Here is a 21,872-nt window from a genome sequence, read left to right on the forward strand (position 1 = left end):
CCCCAGAATCATCTGTATTTGGCCATGGACCCCCATCTGGCCCCATTGGCCATGGACCCCCATCTGGCCCCATTGGCCATGGACCCCCATCTGGAAATATGTTGTTCCAGGGGGGTGCATACTTAGTTTAGACTAGTCATTGGTTAGACATGGGTTAAGGTTAGGTTTAGGGTGAGGGTTTGAGATAGGTTGTAGTTGTAGGACTAATGACTGGTCTAACCAATGACTGGAACCCCCCAGAAGCAAAGATAATGCGTTACAAACGTTTGCTGTGAATGCATATATATTCAAAGATTTGCACTCGTTTTCACGATTTTTCAAAAAATAGCAGATCTACAAGCTCAATCTGCTATTTTTCAATAGCATAAAGTATAACGAAATGTTTAAAACACCAAAAAGGGGTTCCCGCCCTGAATGGGTTATTAACTAAACAAAGGTTCTTCCATATCAAGGGCAAAGATAATAACAGGAATAGAAATACAGAAATACAGGATCGACAGACTCCCTCGACAGGGAACTAGGAACCAACAACAACACAATGCAAACACAGGACTTAAATAGACACAGGAACCAAGATACAATCAGCACTAGGATAGGCTGGGAGACTAACAGGGCACAGGTGGAACCAAGATACAATCAGCACTAGGATAGGCTGGGGGACTAACAGGGCACAGGTGGAACCAAGATACAATCAGCACTAGGATAGGCTGGGGGACTAACAGGACACAGGTGGAACCAAGATACAATCAGCACTATGATAGGCTGGGGGACTAACAGGACACAGGTGGAACCCAGATACAATCAGCACTAGGATAGGCTGGGGGACTAACAGGACACAGGTGGAACCAAGATACAATCAGCACTAGGATAGGCTGGGGGACTAACAGGGCACAGGTGGAACCAAGATACAATCAGCACTAGGATAGGCTGGGGGACTAACAGGACACAGGTGGAACCAAGATACAATCAGCACTATGATAGGCTGGGGGACTAACAGGACACAGGTGGAACCAAGATACAATCAACACTATGATAGGCTGGGGGACTAACAGGACACAGGTGGAACCAAGATACAATCAGCACTATGATAGGCTGGGGGACTAACAGGACACAGGTGGAACCAAGATACAATCAGCACTATGATAGGCTGGGGGACTAACAGGACACAGGTGGGAACATTATGATAGGCTGGGAGATTAAAGGCTCATACATAGTCTGGATGTTCGGTGGTGAGGTGACCACCGAACTAGAACATGACGTCACTGAGCCGCGGTGAAGAGCAAACCACCGCCACCGCCCCAGCCCTTCTCTCTGTTTTTACTCACCACCGCTCAACGTTATTTCAGCGGTGGTCACCACCGGAGCGGTCGTCACCTCACCACCGGAGCGGTGGTCACCTCACCACTGGAGCGGTGGATCACCTCACCACCGGAGCGGTGGTCACCTCACCACCGGAGCGGTGGTCACCTCACCACCGGAGCGGTGGTCACCTCACACCGGAGCGGTGGTCACCTCACACCGGAGCGGTGGTCACCTCACCACCGGAGCGGTGGTCACCTCACACCGGAGCGGTGGTCACCTCACACCGGAGCGGTGGTCACCTCACACCGGAGCGGTGGTCACCTCACCACCGGAGCGGTGGTCACCTCACACCGGAGCGGTGGTCACCTCACCACTGGAGCGGTGGATCACCTCACCACCGGAGCGGTGGTCACCTCACCACCGGAGCGGTGGTCACCTCACCACCGGAGCGGTGGTCACCTCACACCGGAGCGGTGGTCACCTCACACCGGAGCGGTGGTCACCTCACCACCGGAGCGGTGGTCACCTCACCACCGGAGCGGTGGTCACCTCACACCGGAGCGGTGGTCACCTCACACCGGAGCGGTGGTCACCTCACACCGGAGCGGTGGTCACCTCACCACCGGAGCGGTGGTCACCTCACACCGGAGCGGTGGTCACCTCACCACCGGAGCGGTGGTCACCTCACACCGGAGCGGTGGTCACCTCACACCGGAGCGGTGGTCACCTCACCACCGAAAATCCAGACTATGAATAGGCCTTAACAGGACACAGGTGGGAACACTAGGATAGGCTGGGGGACTAACAGGACACAGGTGGGAACACTAGGATAGGATGGGGGACTAACAGGACACAGGTGGGAACACTAGGATAGGCTGGGGGACTAACAGGACACAGGTGGGAACACTAGGATAGGATGGGGGACTAACAGGACACAGGTGGGAACACTAGGATAGGCTGGGGGACTAACAGGACACAGGTGGGAACACTCACTGACACATCACAAGGTAGGTTAGACTCTTAGAGTATATATGAATAGAGACGGCACCCGGAGGAAACCCTGAGGCGAAATGGACATAGTGGCCGAATTTGGTATTGCAGCGCTGGGCCAAACTCATGAACGCGCTGGTCCGTTGACTATCATTGTGCATGTTCATGATGACACGTGAACGCAGTTTCATACGTGAACGCCGCTGTTTCATACGTGAACGCGTGCAATGATAGTCAACGGCCAGCGCGTTCATGTGTTTGGGGCAAATCCATCCCAGAATGCACTCTGTTCCTGAGTGAAATCGCCTCATGCGCTTTTGAGCAACTTAATGCAAGTGGATGAGAGGAGATATCCGGTGCCGTCTCTATTCATATATATATACTCTAAGGTTAGACTGAACTAGACAGACAGGAAACACTACAACATAAGATACACAAACCCAAGGCAACAACAGTGTAACAGACATGACATGAGGAAGGGAAACGAGGACAGAAAAAGAGGCAGAGAGGGGCAGAACCAGGGCAGGGAACAGGACACTGAACTTTCAGCAGTTCCAGCTTTGGCCAGTAGGGTATTGGCGACTTCACCGTTGGCCAGCCGCTCTGGAGGCCTGGATTGAACGCGTGTTGTTGGATAGTCTGTGACGCCATATTGATGACGACACAACAACAATCTAATAAAGGCAACAGTGAAACGCCTTCGCCCCGTCATAAATTCTTAATCCCATCCTCTAAACGTGACAGCTGCCCCCTCATAAAGTTCAGTCATGGCGAACGAGAACGAAGCACTGGTTTTCGACAACGGTTCCGGCATGTGCAAGGCCGGCTTCGCAGGAGAGGACGCCCCCCGCGCCGTCTTCCCGTCGCTCGTGGGCCGCCCCCGCCACCAGGGGGTGATGGTGGGCATGTGCCAGAAGGACAGCTACGTGGGCGACGAGGCCCAGAGCAAGAGGGGCATCCTGACGCTGAAGTACCCCATCGAGCATGGCGTCGTCACCAACTGGGACGACATGGAGAAGATCTGGCACCACACCTTCTACAACGAGCTGAGGGTGGCCCCCGAGGAGCACCCCGTCCTGCTCACCGAGGCCCCCCTGAACCCCAAGGCCAACCGGGAGAAGATGGCCCAGATCATGTTCGAGACCTTCAACGTCCCCGACATGTACGTGGCCATCCAGGCCGTGCTGTCCCTGTACAGCTCGGGGCGGACCACGGGCATCGTCATGGACTCCGGGGACGGCGTGACCCACACCGTGCCCATCTACGAGGGCTACGCCCTGCCCCACGCCATCCTGCGTCTGGACCTGGCCGGCCGCGACCTCACCGACCACCTCACCAAGCTCCTGACGGAGCGCGGCCACTGCTTCACCACCACGGCCGAGAGGGAGATCGTGCGCGACGTCAAGGAGAGGCTGTGCTACGTGGCCCTGGACTTCGAGCAGGAGATGGCCGCCGCCACCGTCTCCCCGTCCTCCCTGGAGAAGAGGTACGAGCTGCCCGACGGACAGCTCATCACCGTGGGCAGCGAGAGGTTCCGCTGCCCCGAGGCCCTCTTCCAGCCTCGCGTCCTGGGCATGGAGTCGTGTGGCATCCACGAGACCACCTACAGCAGCATCATGAAGTGTGACATGGACATCCGTAAGGACCTGTACACCAACACGGTTCTGTCCGGAGGCTCCACCATGTACCCGGGCCTGGCCGACAGGATGCAGAAGGAGATCTCGGCCCTGGCGCCGTCCACCATGAAGATCAAGATCACGGCGCAGCCGGAGCGTAAGTACTCTGTCTGGATCGGAGGCTCCATCCTGGCCTCCCTGTCCACCTTCCAGCAGTATTGGGTCAGCAAGCAGGAATACGACGAGTCCGGCCCCTCCATCGTCCACCGCAAATGCTTCTAAACGGACGTCCTCTGGTTCCCCCCCCCCCCCCCCCCCCCCTCCCCCCATCCCGACCAAACACCAGAAGACTTCAGCTCGTTGCAGAACCATGATGTACAACAAACACGCCACATGTTCTCATGCAGACTTAGGGACGATTCATACTCCTATTTTAGAGCCGAATAAAAGTCAGTTCGGCGCTGTAGAATCTACAATGTGACGTCATTTAAGGTTTGGGGGGGCGGGTACCGTCCTAAAGTCGGCTCTTTGGTGCTACTGAAAATGTCTGACGAGCCAAAATCGTATGAATCGGCCCTTAGCTTGTTACGTTTCCTGCCTGACTCTGAAGAATCACACCCGTGTGAACCAAGCGGCGCCGCGGGCTGGCTGCCGGCGGTATTGCAGCTGTTGAGGCCGTCCGTACTCCAAACAGACATGCATACATACACACATGGCTGGTAATGGCACCGCTCCAAAACAACACGTTGTCCAATAACAGCATGTCAGTCTGGAGAGAGACAGTGAGGGCAGAAAAGACGCCAAAAGTGATTGGGCCAGAATGACATTTGTGATGATTTGATTGGCTGAGCAAGGGATGTGATTGATGTATGATGATAAGAGTGCCCCTCACTTCACACAAGTGTGAAATAATTATGTGTTTTGCTGCCGAACCCCATCTGAAAATATATTGTATCAGGGACCTCCAGAAGCAAAGATTTGAGTAAAAACTCAAAAGAATAATATATTCAAAGATTTGCACACATTTTCATGATTTTTCCAAAAGAAAATGTGCCGATCTACAAGCTCGTAGCCTGTAAGAGCTTGTATATATATGAGCTTGTATATCTACTATTTTTCAATAGCTAAAGTTTAAAATAATGGTTAAAGTGGTTTAAAAGCTAAGGTGACACAGATGCGTTCAAATGGTTTTATTATTTGTCCTTGTGGAAATAAATCTGGCGCCAAGCAGCCGTCAGGACACTAAAACAAATCACAATAGAGCGTCGCAGCCCCGCCCCCTCGAGAGACCCGGAAAATAAATCCCCGTTCATTTTCCCTCATAGACTTTTCAGAAAGTATTTATTTAAAGACGTTTACGCCGCGGACAAAGACAACTCTTGTCGTGACAAATCATGACAACAAACACAACTTTTTTTGTTGTTTTTCTTCTTTGTAATTATTTGTTTGGTCCAAAATATTGTGTTTGTTGTCATGATTTGTCACGACAAGAGTTGGCTTTGTACGACGCTTAAAAGGTCTTTAAATAAATACGTTTTAAAATGTCTATGGGAAAAATGCATTGGAAACTATTTCCTGGGCCTGGCGTCGTCATGAAAGGGGGCGGGACTGCGACGCTCTATACACACACACAACACATGGACAGATCACACAACACATGGACAATACTACACAACACATGGACAGATCACACAACACATGGACAATACTACACAACACATGGACAGATCACACAACACATGGACAGATCACACAACACATGGACAGATCACACAACACATGGACAGATCACACAACACATGGACAGATCACACAACACATGGACAATACTACACAACACATGGACAGATCACACAACACATGGACAGATCACACAACACATGGACAGATCACACAACACATGGACAATACTACACAACACATGGACAGATCACACAACACATGGACAGATCACACAACACATGGACAGATCACACAACACATGGACAGATCACACAACACAACTCCAGTGAGAAACAGGATAGGCTACCACTACCAGTCATAGTTTTAGAGGTATCACGATCTCATCATATTACACGTTTTATGCACAGAACAAAATGACCTTGAAGCCCGAGCCTTCAACAGTGACACCCGTGTGAGGTGAGTGGTGCACCTCCGACCTCCGTGTGGGGGTCCCCCGGGGGGGTGTGTTCCGGACCCAGGGTGCCGGCCCGAGCCGCCCCGCGTCCGAAACGGTTGAGAAATGATGAAAGTTACCGTACTGTACTGTACTGTCATACCCAAAATCACCATATATACAACCATGCTATTTTCGTGCTCAGACCCAGCCAGCCACCCACCCAGCCACACACATAGCTCCGTAAGGGAGTGGTTGCACCACTCAAGAAGTGAATGCACTCTCCACAGAGGATGGATGGAAGAGTAGCCCAGAGCCATCTAATAGAAAAGTTAGGACATTGAGGGGGCAGAAACCGAGCGCTCGAGCGCTGTTCATGCAGCCTGAACTGAGACAAGCTGGAGTTGGAAATACATTGTTTTCAACGAGGGTGGTGCAGAAAAGCGCTATTTTAAGTATGTGTGCAACATGACAACTGTTTTAAAGTATTGTACAGTAACAACTAAAGTCTCTGTAATGTTTATGTTGTACGATTACTACAAAACAATCTAAAATAAAGGGATTTAAGATCATTAAAGCTGGGCTGTTGCCGCCTGAGTCCAATGCATTTCTGCCTACTTCCGGTCCAGGACTTGTCCCAGTTAGTTGTCCCCATTCTCAATAGAAGTCTATGTAGGAGAGCCTCCATTGGACTGAAGCCCCATGAAGTGAACGAAGTTTTCGTAACTCTGTCTTACTCTATAGCTCTGGAGTAGCCTAGCTTAATTAAGGCCTATTATTTATATTCGTAGCAATGTTTTCACAGAACGAAATGGAGTGGAGCAACAGCAGTGAGAATGATCCCCTGGCTGATAACTGATCCCATCGTTATTTTGAAAAAGTTTAATGTACAACACAGTTTTATTGATCAATCAAATATTGTCTATATACGAAGATGTACGAACTTCATCGGAGTCACTAGAGGCGCAATGGACTACTGGTTTTCTCCTCCCCGAACTCCCCACCACCCCTCCCCTCCCCTCTCCCAGGCTGACAACAACACCGACAGTCATGTGGATGAGCGTTGACAGCATCATATGGCAAATGTCATGATTCCCATTTCCCAAATCAGCCCCCATCAACCAAGAGTCTAAGACAGTTATGAACATTATATTATTAAGCATTGGAACACACATTTTATTTCACTGTTCATAAAACTGTCCATTAATTTCATGTTATAATATTCACATATCCTATTATTAAAGCTTGAATTATCCTCTTTCTATCTGCAAAGTCTTTGTTTCATAAAAATCCACCGGAGACATGTTATGACTTATGAGCTATACTTCCTGTCAAGAACTTCCTTGTGTCAGAGTTTGGAAGCGCTCGTTATCAGTAAAGCAACGTCCTGCTGCCTCCTGCATCGTGTGCAACATCTGAAACAGGTGGTACGCATTGTGAGCTGAAACAGGTGGTACGCATTGTGAGCTGAAACAGGTGGTACGCATTGTGAGCTGAAACAGGTGGTACGCATTGTGAGCTGAAACAGGTGGTACGCATTGTGAGCTGAAACAGGTGGTACGCATTGTGAGCTGAAACAGGTGGTACGCATTGTGAGCTTGGAGATCTGAAACAGGTGGTACGCATTGTGAGCTGAAACAGGTGGTACGCATTGTGAGCTGAAACAGGTGGTACGCATTGTGAGCTGAAACAGGTGGTACGCATTGTGAGCTGAAACAGGTGGTACGCATTGTGAGCTTGGAGATCTGAAACAGGTGGTACGCATTGTGAGCTGAAACAGGTGGTACGCATTGTGAGCTGAAACAGGTGGTACGCATTGTGATCTGAAACAGGTGGTACGCATTGTGAGCTGAAACAGGTGGTACGCATTGTGAGCTTGGAGATCTGAAACAGGTGGTACGCATTGTGAGCTTGGAGATCTGAAACAGGTGGTACGCATTGTGAGCTTGGAGATCTGAAACAGGTGGTACGCATTGTGAGCTTGGAGATCTGAAACAGGTGGTACGCATTGAGCTTGGAGATCTGCTATTTTCAAAATGTTTTTATACTCATGGTACTTTAAGTACATTTTGATACCAATACATTTGTGTTTTTACTTTTACTTGTAATGGAATATTTCTATATTGCAGTATTGATACTTTTACTCAAGTACAAAATATGAGTGCCTTTTCTTCAAGAAGTTCAAACTCATGATTCATTTGGAATCATAACTCTGGAATCATAACTCATGATTCATTTGGAGCCATAACTCATGATTCATTTGGAGCCTTAACTCATGATTCATTTGGAGCCATAACTCATGATTCATTTGGAGTCATAACTCATGATTCATTTGGAGCCATAACTCATGATTCATTTGGAGTCATAACTCATGATTCATTTGGAGCCATAACTCATGATTCATTTGGAGTCATAACTCATGATTCATTTGGAGTCATAACTCATGATTCATTTGGAGCCATAACTCATGATTCATTTGGAGCCATAACTCATGATTCATTTGGAGCCATAACTCATGATTAATTTGGAGCCATAACTCATGATTCATTTGGAGCCATAACTCATGATTCATTTGGAGCCTTAACTCATGATTCATTTGGAGTCATAACTCATGATTCATTTGGAGCCATAACTCATGATTCATTTGGAGTCATAACTCATGATTCATTTGGAGCCATAACTCATGATTCATTTGGAGCCATAACTCATGATTCATTTGGAGCCATAACTCATGATTCATTTGGAGCCATAACTCATGATTCATTTGGAGCCATAACTCATGATTCATTTGGAGCCATAACTCATGATTCATTTGGAGTCATAACTCATGATTCATTTGGAGTCATAACTCATGATTCATTTGGAGTCATAACTCATGATTCATTTGGAGCCATAACTCATGATTCATTTGGAGTCATAACTCATGATTCATTTGGAGTCATAACTCATGATTCATTTGGAGTCATAACTCATGATTCATTTGGAGCCATAACTCATGATTCATTTGGAGTCAACTGTATTTTATTTAGTCAGTGCACATTATTTCCTTTACTTATAGGACATTTCTTCGAATTGAACAAAAACATACAAAATATTTTACAAGAAACTGTGCTAAGAAATGATGTCATGAAAATACAAAACATGAAACAAAATATATTGTTAGTCAACTTTTCTACAAATTCTCTATTTACAGTGTAAAATGCAACAATAGTTTCAGTTTAATTGTTGACAATAATAAATATAAACATACAGAGATTTGGCAATATAGAAATTTCTCATGATTCATTGTTAAAAGTCTATTTTTTTAACTTATTTGTAAAGAAATATATTAATATTAAATATTATTTTGCACTTGGTGCACTTTGGTACATTCTTCCCTCGAGGGCCACGGAGAAACATTTGGTTTATTAGAACTTGGTTTCTGGATCCGGAACCTGAGGGTAAAGAAACAGACGTTTAATTCAGTCAGACAACTCTTAGATTGAATTAGGGATAATATATTTATTGAGCATAATTGAGCATACAGTAGATATACAGTGAGTATGAATCATAGTTTGGCGTCAGGAATCTGTCTCGATATACATTCCCTGTAGCATTTTAGTTACGTTCTAAAATGGAATAGAGCACCGAAGTCTGACGTCAATATCGGTACAGGGCGCACGGGTTCATGTACTTTTTATTTGCATTGTAATCCCCATAGGGGGGATTTTAGATCGCCTCATATAAGAACTGTGTTTGAAAAATAAACATGTCATCCAGGCTGTTTCACTCATATGGATATGAAGAATCAACTGACTGAGAGAAAACGCTTGTTACTGCTGCTGAATTAGTTAAGTTTTCACTAGAAACAGACTGTATCATATATGAGTGACTGACTGTCGTAAACGATACAGAGACACCTCCCTTACAATATAACGATACAGAGACACCTCCCTGACAATATAACGATACAGAGACACCTCCCTGACAATAACGATACAGAGACACCTCCCTGACAATATAACGATACAGAGACACCTCCCTGACAATATAACGATACAGAGACACCTCCCTGACAATATAACGATACAGAGACACCTCCCTGACAATATAACGATACAGAGACACCTCCCTGACAATATAACGATACAGAGACACCTCCCTGACAATAACGCAGAGACAGCTTGTTTATTTTTGGACCACAACGCTTATATGAGACGATATTAAGATGAGCCCATGTTATTCTCCATAGAGAAATTACTTCCGTGAACCAGGGGAATCGAGGGGACGAGCGAGTGACGTCAGGACTTCGGCGCTCTATAACAGGGAATGAATTAAGACCCCCCCCCCCCATGCAGGGGGATCTAGAAACAGAGCCTACAGGTGGATGCTGGGGAGGCGGTGGGTGGGATTTGCAAAACGTCATGAGCAGCAAGTCAGCAGCAGCAGGGAAGCAGGGAGACAGCAGCAGCAGCAACGCACAACAGCACAGCAGGACTCAGAGAAGCCAGGAATGCGCAGGTAGGCAGACAGCGAACTAGCTCCCCCCCCCCCCCCCCCCCCCCCCCCCCCGGGTGGGCAGGTACCGCGACGGAGGGGCGCCGTCTCAAGCTAACTTGCTCCACGAGAGAGACACCACCGAGCGGGCGAAAGCGAGCTAGTTGCCGCGGCGAACGTTACGAAGTTCGCTTGAGCAGAGCGGAGCGCTCCCTATACCCGACTGACTGGCGGTCCGTCTCACCCAATCACAAACCGCGGCATTCCTTTCAGCCCCTCCCACCGGGGGTGGGAAAAAGCTATAGGTCGAAGGTCGCAGGCAGAGAAGTTTAATTTTTTTATATATATTTTTGGGGGCTTCTCTGCCTTGTAATTTATAGATTACAGTGTAGATAGATTATTTATAGTTATTTATAGATTACAGTGTAGATAGATTATTTATAGATTACAGTGTAGATAGATTATGTATAGATTACAGTGTAGATAGATTATGTATAGATTACAGTGTAGATAGATTATGTATAGATTACAGTGTAGATAGATTATTTATAGATTACAGTGTAGATAGATTATTTATAGATTACAGTGTAGATAGATTATGTATAGATTACAGTGTAGATAGATTATGTATAGATTACAGTGTAGATAGATTATTTATAGATTACAGTGTAGATAGATTATGTATAGATTACAGTGTAGATAGATTATGTATAGATTACAGTGTAGATATATTATGTATAGATTACAGTGTAGATAGATTATGTATAGATTACAGTGTAGATAGATTATGTATAGATTACAGTGTAGATAGAGTATGTATAGATTACAGTGTAGATAGATTATGTATAGATTACAGTGTAGATAGAGTATGTATAGATTACAGTGTAGATAGATTATGTATAGATTACAGTGTAGATATATTATGTATAGATTACAGTGTAGATAGATTATGTATAGATTACAGTGTAGATAGATTATGTATAGATTACAGTGTAGATAGAGTATGTATAGATTACAGTGTAGATAGATTATGTATAGATTACAGTGTAGATAGATTATGTATAGATTACAGTGTAGATAGATTATGTATAGATTACAGTGTAGATAGATTATGTATAGATTACAGTGTAGATAGAGTATGTATAGATTACAGTGTAGATAGATTATGTATAGATTACAGTGTAGATAGAGGGGAAACAGGGGGAGAGAGACGGGGAGAGACATGCAGGGAAGGTGGTAGGGAACGGGACTCGAACCCGCGATGCACTGCCTATGTAGTATGTGCCTATAGGTGCCGGGACCGCTGGAAGGGCATTTTTATTTGAAATGTTTTATTTTTTAAATAATTCTTATCCCATGATTTTGTAACCCATTTTTTTCCACCCAGTGTCAATTATCTAATGTAATCCTGGGCGCTACACTGTCTCTGCCAACCTGGGGAGAGCAGCGGACTGACCTCATGCTTCCTTCTATGCATGAGGAGTCCAAGCAGCTTCTTTACACCTGACAGGGGGGGGTTTCCCCGGTTGGACGTAGCACATGGAAGGAACACGTTATTCCCTTCCATCAGGCGCCCCGGCTGGCCAGGGGGAGGCGGTATAGAGACCAGGATTACTGCATGTTTTTTTTGTGAGGGTAATTTGGAAATATGTTCCGTACCATTTTATCTCGGCTCCTTAAACTGCCTCCTCTGCCCATTGGATGGTGAACGGTCACTGTTGTCATCACCTAGAACACAACATGGTACACAGTGGTGGAAAGTAGTAAGTACATTTACTCAAGCACTGTATTTAAAGGACAACTTTAGTTTTTTTCAACCAAGGGTCATGTTTTAGGTTGTTATTAGAGAAAGTAAAAGGTGAGTGCAATTTTTTTTTCATTTGCTGCTTTCTTTCGTTTTAGGGATTTTAGCTGTTTTTGACAGGGGGGCGGGGGCATTCGAGCATGGGGCTAAATATGTATTTCTTTACAACATTTTATAGTCCTACTAGACCCCAATAAATTGCATTTGGCCACAAAAGATCACGGGATCTACTGAATGTGTCAAACTGGCATATTGAGCCTCACATTCAGTAGATACTGTGATCTTCTGTGGCCAGATGTAATTTCTTGGGGTCTAGTAGGACTATAGTAAATAATAAAAAAAGAAATCGCTATAAAATGTTGTAAAGAAATACATATTTAGCCCCATGCTCGAATGCCCCCGCCCCCCTGTCAAAAACAGCTAATTTGTCCGGTACCTTTTCATGGTACAACATTTTATCATCAGTGAATCTGTCGGGTACCTTTTCATGGTACATTTTAAACACATTATCAGTGAATCTGTCAGGTACCTTTTCATGGTAAATTATTTAACACGTTATCAGTGAATCTGTCAGGTACCTTTTCATGGTACATTTTAAACACGTTATCAGTGAATCTGTCAGGTACCTTTTCATGGTACATTTTAAACACATTATCAGTGAACCTGTCAGGTACCTTTTCATGGTACATTATAAACACGTTATCAGTGAATCTGTCGGGTACCTTTTCATGGTACATTTTAAACACATTATCATCAGTGAATCTGTCGGGTACCTTTTCATGGTACATTTTAAACACATTATCATCAGTGAATCTGTCGGGAACCTTTTCATGGTACAACATTATAAACACGTTATCAGTGAATCTGTCGGGTACCTTTTCATGGTACAACATTATAAACACGTTATCAGTGAATCTGTCGGGAACCTTTTCATGGTACAACATTATAAACACGTTATCAGTGAATCTGTCGGGTACCTTTTCGTCGTGGTACAACATCTTCTCGGTCTTGGACTCTGGGTGTTTCTCCAGGATGTGCAGCATGGCGTCGTGCAGCGTCACGTAGAACATGGACGGATGGACCTCATCGTCGAAGAAAGCACAGCCATGAAACTTCTCCAGGATGTACGCTGTGTAGAGACAAGAGAGAGAAACACCATGAAACTCCTCCAGGATGTACGCTGTGTAGAGACAAGAGAGAGAAACACCATGAAACTCCTCCAGGATGTACGCTGTGTAGAGACAAGAGAAACACCATGAAACTTCTCCAGGATGTACGCTGTGTAGAGACAAGAGAGAGAAACACCATGAAACTCCTCCAGGATGTACGCTGTGTAGAGACAAGAGAGAGAAACACCATGAAACTCCTCCAGGATGTACGCTGTGTAGAGACAAGAGAGAGAAACACCATGAAACTCCTCCAGGATGTACGCTGTGTAGAGACAAGAGAGAGAAACACCATGAAACTCCTCCAGGATGTACGCTGTGTAGAGACAAGAGAGAGAAACACCATGAAACTCCTCCAGGATGTACGCTGTGTAGAGACAAGAGAGAGAAACACCATGAAACTCCTCCAGGATGTACGCTGTGTAGAGACAGAGAGACATCAGATCAATGCTTCTCAAACTGGTTTGGCTTCAATATACTATAGCCTAACCCTAACCCTATACTCCTACTCTCACCTATGGTCATGAAGTGTTCCTACTCTCACCTATGGTCATGAAGTGTTCCTACTCTCACCTATGGTCATGAAGTGTTCCTACTCTCACCTATGGTCATGAAGTGTTCCTACTCTCACCTATGGTCATGAAGTGTTCCTACTCTCACCTATGGTCATGAAGTGTTCCTACTCTCACCTATGGTCATGAAGTGTTCCTACTCTCACCTATGGTCATGAAGTGTTCCTACTCTCACCTATGGTCATGAAGTGTTCCTACTCTCACCTATGGGCATGAAGTGTTCCTACTCTCACCTATGGTCATGAAGTGTTCCTACTCTCACCTATGGTCATGAAGTGTTCCTACTCTCACCTATGGTCATGAAGTGTTTCTACTCTCACCTATGGTCATGAAGTGTTCCTACTCTCACCTATGGTCATGAAGTGTTTCTACTCTCACCTATGGTCATGAAGTGTTCCTACTCTCACCTATGGTCATGAAGTGTGGGTCACGACCCAAAGAATAAGGTCGCGAATACAATTGGCCGAAATGAGTTTTCTTCGACGGGTGGCTGGCATCTCCCTTAGAGATAGGGTGAGAAGTTCAGTCACACGGGAGAGACTCGGAGTAGAGTCGCTGCTCCTTCGCCTGGAAAGGAGTCAGCTGAGGTGGTTCGGAGGAGACCCCGGGGCAGACCAAGGCGCAGTTGGAGGAAACATATCGACTCAATGGCCTTGGAACGTCTCGGAATCCCCCAGGAGGAAGTCACTAATGTTGCTCTGGAGAGGGACGTCTGGAGCACTCTGGTGGAGCTGTTGCCCCCGCGACCCGACTACGGATAAGCGGTTGAAGATGGATGGATGGATACTATACCCCCTTTTACTGATTTGTTGCTCAAAGTACCCCATTTTCCTGATTTGTGGTTCAAAGTAATCCCTTTTAAAGACAGAGAACTTACTGTCGCACGCCACGATGTAGATGTCAACTTCAACTCGGATCAGTTCTTTCAGTGCCTGAAACAAACAGGAGGACATAAAAAAATGAAAAACAAAAAATCATCCCCTTATATTTTTTTACAGTGCAAAAATTTGCAGTGGTGTAAAGTAACTAAGTACATTTACTAAAGTACTGTACATACTTGAGTACTATTTTGAGGTATAGCTGATCTACAAGCTTGTAGCGCGGCACTCGGTGCCACGCTACGAGCTTGTAGATCTGCTATTTTAGAAAAGTCGTTAAAATATGCCTCAAATCTTTGAATATATATTCTTCCAGAGTTTCAGTTTTTTACTCAAATCTTTGCATCTGGGTTATTGTCCCTGGAACAACATATTTTCAGATGGGGGTCGGCGGCCAATTACATGTAATTTTTGGGGTCCTTGACATGAAATATTGAGAACCATGCACCGATACAGAAACATGAGGTTTTTCAGAATATTGTCATGATCTAAAAGACATTTTTTAAATTTCGACGTCCGGCCTAAATGGGTTAAGTAATAAGTACTTTTTCCACCGCTGAGGATTTGCGGGGGACCGTATAGAAGCAGAACCTGACCGTTTTGAGGCTCTTGAGGGCAGAGATGTCCAGGAAGGACACGGCAGAGAAGTCCAGCACCAGGCTGTGCAGCTCCAGTCTGGGCACGCTGATGTTGGCGGGGAGCTCCGAGTTCCAGTCGATCTTTATGGGAAGGTCCTTGAAGTCCATGGGCAGGTCCAGGTCCTCCAGGTTCTTCTCGTCGTCGTCCCCCGAGTCGTGCATGGGACCGCACGAGCTGTTGGCGAAGCCTTTCTGCAACGCGCACGGCAGAGAGCATTAGCACAGCCTTTCTGCAACGCGCACGGCAGGGAGCATTAGCACAGCCTTTCTGCAACGCGCACGGCAGGGAGCATTAGCACAGCCTTTCTGCAACGCGCACGGCAGGGAGCATTAGCACAGCCTTTCTGCAACGCGCACGGCAGGGAGCATTAGCACAGCCTTTCTGCAACGCGCACGGCAGGGAGCATTAGCACAGCCTTTCTGCAACGCGCACGGCAGGGAGCATTAGCACAGCCTTTCTGCAACGCGCACGGCAGAGAGCATTAGCACAGCCTTTCTGCAACGCGCACGGCAGGGAGCATTAGCACAGCCTTTTTCTGCAACGGCGCCAGTGTTGTTTTTGGCAGCAAATCTTATTTTAGTCTAGTCATAGTCTTTGGACTGAAACTCATATTTTCAGTCACCTGGAATGTTTTAGTGGTAGTCTAGTTTTAGTCGACTAAATGTCATAAGATTTCAGTTGACTAAATCTGTAGTTGATTTAGTCGACTAAAATGTATTTTGGGCCTTGATGCCGTCGTAATGACTGCTTTTACACTTGCTGAAAATACCCGATCTACAAGCTCACAACGCGTCGCAGCGCGACGTGTTGTGGGCTTGTAGATCGGCTATTTTCAGCATGCAACTAATTGTAAAATGACTTATACTGGATCTCTTGTTCACTAGTCCCTTCCTAACATTTTAATCTAGTTTAAACTTAATTTAGTTTTGGTCATATTTTAGTCACCTGGAATGTTTTAGTGGTAGTCCAGTTTTAGTCGACTAAATGTCATAAGATTTTAGTTGACTAAATCTGCAGTTGATTTAGTCGACTAAAATGTCTTTTTGCGGGCCTTGATGCCGTCGTAATGACTGATTTTACACTTGCTGAAAATACCTGAACTACAAGCTTGACGCATTGTGGGCTTGTAGATCGGATATTTTCAGCATGCAACCAAGTGTAAAATGACTTATACTGGATCTCTTGTCCACTAGTCCCTTCCTAACATTTTAGTCTAGTTTTTATTTATTGACGAAATTGTCAGTATATTTAGTCTTAGTTTTAGTCATCATAGCTTAGTTTTCATTTCGTTTCCATTTAGTTTTCGTCAGTGAAAAAAGGTTTAGTTTTTAGTGGATGAAAACAACACTGCAACGCGCACGCAGAGAGCATTTTATTAGCAGTGTGATTTAGAATCCGGGTCTGATTCACTAAGGCTGTTTACATCCATATTTTGGGTGTAAAATGAGTTTTCCAAAATTTCCACCTTATGGAGACGATTTTGTCCACAATTCCATGCTGTATTGATGGGGTTGCCATCAATACAGCAATGACCATTATTCTACATTCTCTAATTGTGTAGACTTCTTGCAAATTAAGTAATGCAGATGATTAACAACAACTTAACTCTTGAGAGCGTGAAGTGAAACCAAATGGACCCGTGAGTAGGGATGTTCCCATCACGTTTTTATTGCTCCCGATCTGATTCCGATCATTTGATTTTGAGTATCTGTCGATACCGATTTTTCCCCGATCCGATATTTATATTTTTATAGAACTTATAATTAGATAAATAGATAAATCCAGGCTAATATCAAGATATGGATATAATATTGATACTAAGGATCAAGTGTTTTGCTCCTGATCCGTTTCCGATCATTTCGAAAATGAAGTGATCGGCCCCCGATTTCCGATCACGAGATCGGATCGGGACAAACCCTATACCCGTAAGGGTCCATTTGGTTTCATTTGACACTTTCACGAGTTAAGATCTCATAAGGGTCCATTTGGTTACCATTAACACTATACTCACCGCACTCCATTTCAGGTCTCCTTTCTTCAGAAGCTTTCGGATCATCCTCAGAGCCTTGTTTCGCTTCCTCAACACCCTCAGGGGGCTGAATCCGATCTGAAACCACATTGGTGTAAATAAATGATACAGTAATAGGTTTGTTTAACCCTGTAACACCCAGCGTTGCAATACTACAAAATATTTTAATTCATTCATTCATTAAACCATTTTGTTAATGTCCTTTTTTCACCTAAACGTCATTGATGTTCATTGTAATGCCATTGGTCCTGATATTTGCATATAAATACCCCCCACAGAGGCTGAAATTCACACAAATTAAAAATCTCTGGACCTTTGACCTTTAACCCTAATCAAAGGGCTCAGGGGTAGAGTTTCCAGATGGTAACCGCAAGGTCGCCAGTTCGAACCCGGCTCCCCCAGAGTTAGTGTCCAAGTGTCCTTGAGCAAGACACTGAACCCCTAATTGCTCCTGATGTGCTGGTTGGTACCTTGCATGGTTTCCGCTGCCATCAGTGTATGAATGTGTCTGTGAATGGGTGAATGTAATGCACAATCTCTATATAGCGCCTTGGATAAAGGCGCTATATAAATGCACCATTTACCATTTAAAATAACTGTAATATATGTTTTTTTGTGATCATTAGAATGTCTAGAACATGTTTTATTCATTATTGTGAAAGATATCCCCCAAATGTAAATTATTAATTTATTATTATTATTTTAATAATTATTATAAATGTGCATAACATTTGCTCATTTACATCATTTCCTCTGATAAGTCCTAGTAGTAAAAAGTAGTAGTAAGGTTAAAATCGTAGAAATTAATCTGGGTTTTACAGGGCTAATGCTATTTTTCATTTTTTCCCCCATGTTGAAATACTAAAGAAGAGAACCTCAAATTGCCATCTATGGCTGTACTAATATATTTATATTTTGATGTTTGATGATATTGTTTATGGAATATATTCCATGGGGTAATATAGCCGTGTTTAGTGGAAGCCCCATTCATATTATAAAATCAATGTTAATTTAACTCTGAGAGTGTACATTTGTACACTCTCAGAGTTACAGACCCATAAGGGTCCATTTGGTTACAAACTATCCCACTGAGCAGTAGCCGGCTATTAGACGTGCGTCCCCGTGGGTCCCCGGACCCCCAGGAACTCCCTCAAGGACCCCTGGGGGGCCCCAGACCACCAGGAACTCCCTCAAGGACCCCTGTGGGTCCCTAGACCCCCAGGAACTCCCCAGGGAGTTCCCTCAAGGACCCCTGGGGGGCCCCAGACCACCAGGAACTCCCTCAAGGACCCCTGTGGGTCCCTAGACCCCCAGGAACGCCCCAGGGAGTTCCTGGGGCCCCGGACCCCCAGGAACTCCCTCAAGGACCCCTGGGGGGCCCCAGACCCCCAGGAACTCCCTCAAGGACCCCTGGGGGTCCCCTCAAGGACCCCTGGGGGGCCCCAGACCCCCAGGAACTCCCTCAAGGACCCATGGGGGGCCCCAGACCCCCAGGAACTCCCTCAAGGACCCCTGGGGGTCCCCTCAAGGACCCCTGGGGGGCCCCAGACCCCCAGGAACTCCCTCAAGGACCCATGGGGGGCCCCAGACCCCCAGGAACCCCCTCAAGGACCCCTGGGGGGCCCCGGACCCCACTTTGGGAACCACTGGTTTATGGCCTTCCGTTTCCCAACTCATTTGATCTTTCTCGTCTTTATGGCGATTGGCTTTTAAGTCCACTAAACGGCTCCTCCTTTTAACTTTGGACGGTTATAATCATGAAACACTGATAATGAAACGAGAGATCAAAGCGATCTGGGCTCTCTGGAGATCGACATACGTACGGCTTCCACCAGCTTGCTCCTGAAGAAGTCGATGTTGGCAAAGAAGAGCGGAGCAGGAATCCGAAATATCTTCACTCCCTCCGGCTCGTAAATCTGTGAAGACGACATGTTTACGGTTATGGATGTCTCTATAGGACAGCAGACAAGTGGTTTTATCATTATATCATTATATTTTGTAGTCGTTGGATAAGATTCACAATTAATTCCATGCTGTATTGATGTTGGTTACATTAGGAGAGATAACAGGCAAACGTTGATCAAAATGACAATTCTTCTACATTCTCTATTTGTGTAGACTTCTTGTAAATTAAGTAATGTTTGCAGATGTTTGAGAGTGAAAATGAGTGTAAAATGTTACGTTTTCTTTGTGAGCCGAATGCGAACGGAACTAAACACCTGGGTGGCGAGGCTACCAACTCTCCATCATTTAGTTTAGTCTAGTTAGTTTATTTGTCTCGGTCATGATGACATAATGTTTTACATACAAACAAAAGAATGAACGTGATACATTATTGACCCAAAAGGAAAACTGTAACTCCGAGAGTGTACATTTTGTACACTCTCAGAGTTACAGAACCATAAGGGTCCATTTGGTTACAAACTATCCCACTGAGCAGTAGCCGGCTATTAGACGTGCGTCCCCGTGGGTCCCCGGACCCCCAGGAACTCCCTCAAGGACCCCTGGGGGGCCCCAGACCACCAGGAACTCCCTCAAGGACCCCCGTGGGTCCCTAGACCCCCAGGAACTCCCTCAAGGACCCCTGGGGGGCCCCAGACCCCCACTTTGGGGGTCCGGGGATCTACAAGCTCTCAACACGTTGCAGAGCGACGCATTGAGAGCTTGTAGATCTGCTATTTTCACTATTTTTGTCCAAAAGTGCTCCTCTTACGGGATTTCAGCCCCTGCCCCTCTGACACTCTCTGCACGTCGCTGATTGTGCCCGCCTTTTTTTGAGTGGTGCAACCACTCCCTTACAGAGCTATGTGTGTGGCTGGGTGGGTGGCTGGGTGGGTGGGTGGGTGGGTGGGTGGGGTGGGTATGAGCACGAAAACAGCATGGTTTTTTTTCACCACCTGTGTGCAACCTAACACACACAAACACGCACGTATTAACTGTATATATGACGCCTTCGGGTGTGCCAGTACAGTACAGTGACAGTACAGTACAGTACAGTAGAGGGTACAGTAGAGGGTAACTCTGTCATTTCTCTACCGTTTCGGACGCGGGACGGCGTGCCGGAACCGGGCCGGCACCCTGGGTGCGTTCCTGTGGGTCTGGAACTTCCACCATTTGTCATCAAGAATCATAAGGAAGCTAAGAACCTACTGTAGCAACATTGTAACATGGAGCGTCGCAGTCCCGCCCCCTTTCACGGAGGAGAATTCCCCATTCATTTTCCCCCATAGACGTTTCACAAAGTATTTATTTAAAGACCTGCCTCAGACAAAGACAACTGGGATGGTGACAAAATCATGACAATAAACACATATGTTTGGGCAGAACAAATAATAATAATAATAATAATAATAATAAAATGCCCTTTTCTTCTTCTTTCTAATTATTTGTTCGGCCCAAAATAATATGTGTTTATGGTCATGAGTTGGTCAAGGGTTAAAGGTCTTTAACCCTTTTAGACATGAGGACGATTCTAAATCCTGTCAGTTTACCCCATTTTTCTATTAGTCAGTGGTTCTCAAACATTTTCATCAAGGACCCCCAAAAATTATATGTAATTGGCTGCCGACCCCCATCTGAAAATATGTAGTTCCAGGGAACTACATAGAAGCAAAGATTTGAGTTAAAAATGTTCGCCCTGAAAGAATATATATTCAAAGATTTGCGCCACATTTTCACGATTTAAACAAAATAGCAAACCTACAAACTCGGTGCCGCGCTATGAGCTTGTAGATCTGCTATTTTTCAATAGCCAAAGTATAACACAATGCCAAAAGGGGTTCCCACCCAGAATGGTGTTAAATAAACGTCTATGGGGGAAAAATGAATGGGGAATTCTCTTATCCGGGCCGCTGGTCGCTGGAGGGGCTGCGACGCTCTACACTGGACGCCAGAACAGTACAGGAGCAAAGCCCACTTACGCTGAGGAAGTCCTTCCTGTCCCTGTAGATGTCTGTCCCTTTGATGTTGGCCAGGACGCTGCAGCGTGGGCTGAAAGATCAACACAACATGTTAACAGCCCCAACGCCCGGGGTTATTTAATCCATTAAATCAGAGGTTATTTAATCCATTAAATCAGAGGTTATTTAATCCATTAAATCAGAGGTTATTTAATCCATTAAATCAGAGGTTATTTAATCCATTAAATCAGAGGTTATTTAATCCATTAAATCAGAGGTTATTTAATCCATTAAATCAGAGGTTATTTGATCCATTAAATCAGAGGTTATTTAATCCATTAAATCAGAGGTTATTTAATCCATTAAATCAGAGGTTATTTAATCC

General features: G+C 45.4%; 2 protein-coding genes and 1 long non-coding RNA gene across 8 annotated transcripts in view; 2 read left to right on the plus strand and 1 right to left on the minus strand.

Moving 5' to 3' along the window:
- Window positions 1-21,872, plus strand: part of LOC306916647 — a 571,903-nt gene that overhangs the window by 346,155 nt on the left and 203,876 nt on the right. The gene's annotated exons all lie outside the window — the stretch shown is intronic.
- On the plus strand, window positions 3,084-4,190 carry LOC306916646 (actin, cytoplasmic 1-like; the record flags this gene model as incomplete). The annotated part of the gene is made up of 1 exon (XM_079494622.1): window positions 3,084-4,190. Exon 1 carries the CDS (start codon window positions 3,105-3,107, stop codon window positions 4,188-4,190), a length of 1,086 nt encoding a protein of 361 aa, XP_079350748.1. The 5' UTR covers window positions 3,084-3,104.
- Window positions 9,045-21,872, minus strand: part of LOC306916639 (chloride anion exchanger-like) — an 82,043-nt gene continuing 69,215 nt past the window's right edge. For all 6 annotated transcript variants that reach the window (XM_079494611.1, XM_079494608.1, XM_079494609.1 and 3 more), the window contains 8 exons: window positions 21,509-21,578; window positions 19,412-19,504; window positions 17,571-17,666; window positions 15,517-15,750; window positions 14,920-14,974; window positions 13,282-13,433; window positions 12,160-12,228; window positions 9,045-9,458 (listed from right to left, as the gene is read on the minus strand). In XM_079494611.1, the coding sequence (XP_079350737.1) occupies window positions 9,432-9,458; window positions 12,160-12,228; window positions 13,282-13,433; window positions 14,920-14,974; window positions 15,517-15,750; window positions 17,571-17,666; window positions 19,412-19,504; window positions 21,509-21,578 (796 nt within the window). In that variant the 3' untranslated portion in view covers window positions 9,045-9,431. The remainder of the gene's footprint in view (window positions 9,459-12,159; window positions 12,229-13,281; window positions 13,434-14,919; window positions 14,975-15,516; window positions 15,751-17,570; window positions 17,667-19,411; window positions 19,505-21,508; window positions 21,579-21,872) is intronic.

Source organism: Electrona antarctica (assembly GCF_951216825.1).
Source record: "Electrona antarctica genome assembly, chromosome: 23".
NCBI classification, from domain to species: Eukaryota; Metazoa; Chordata; class Actinopteri; order Myctophiformes; family Myctophidae; genus Electrona; species Electrona antarctica.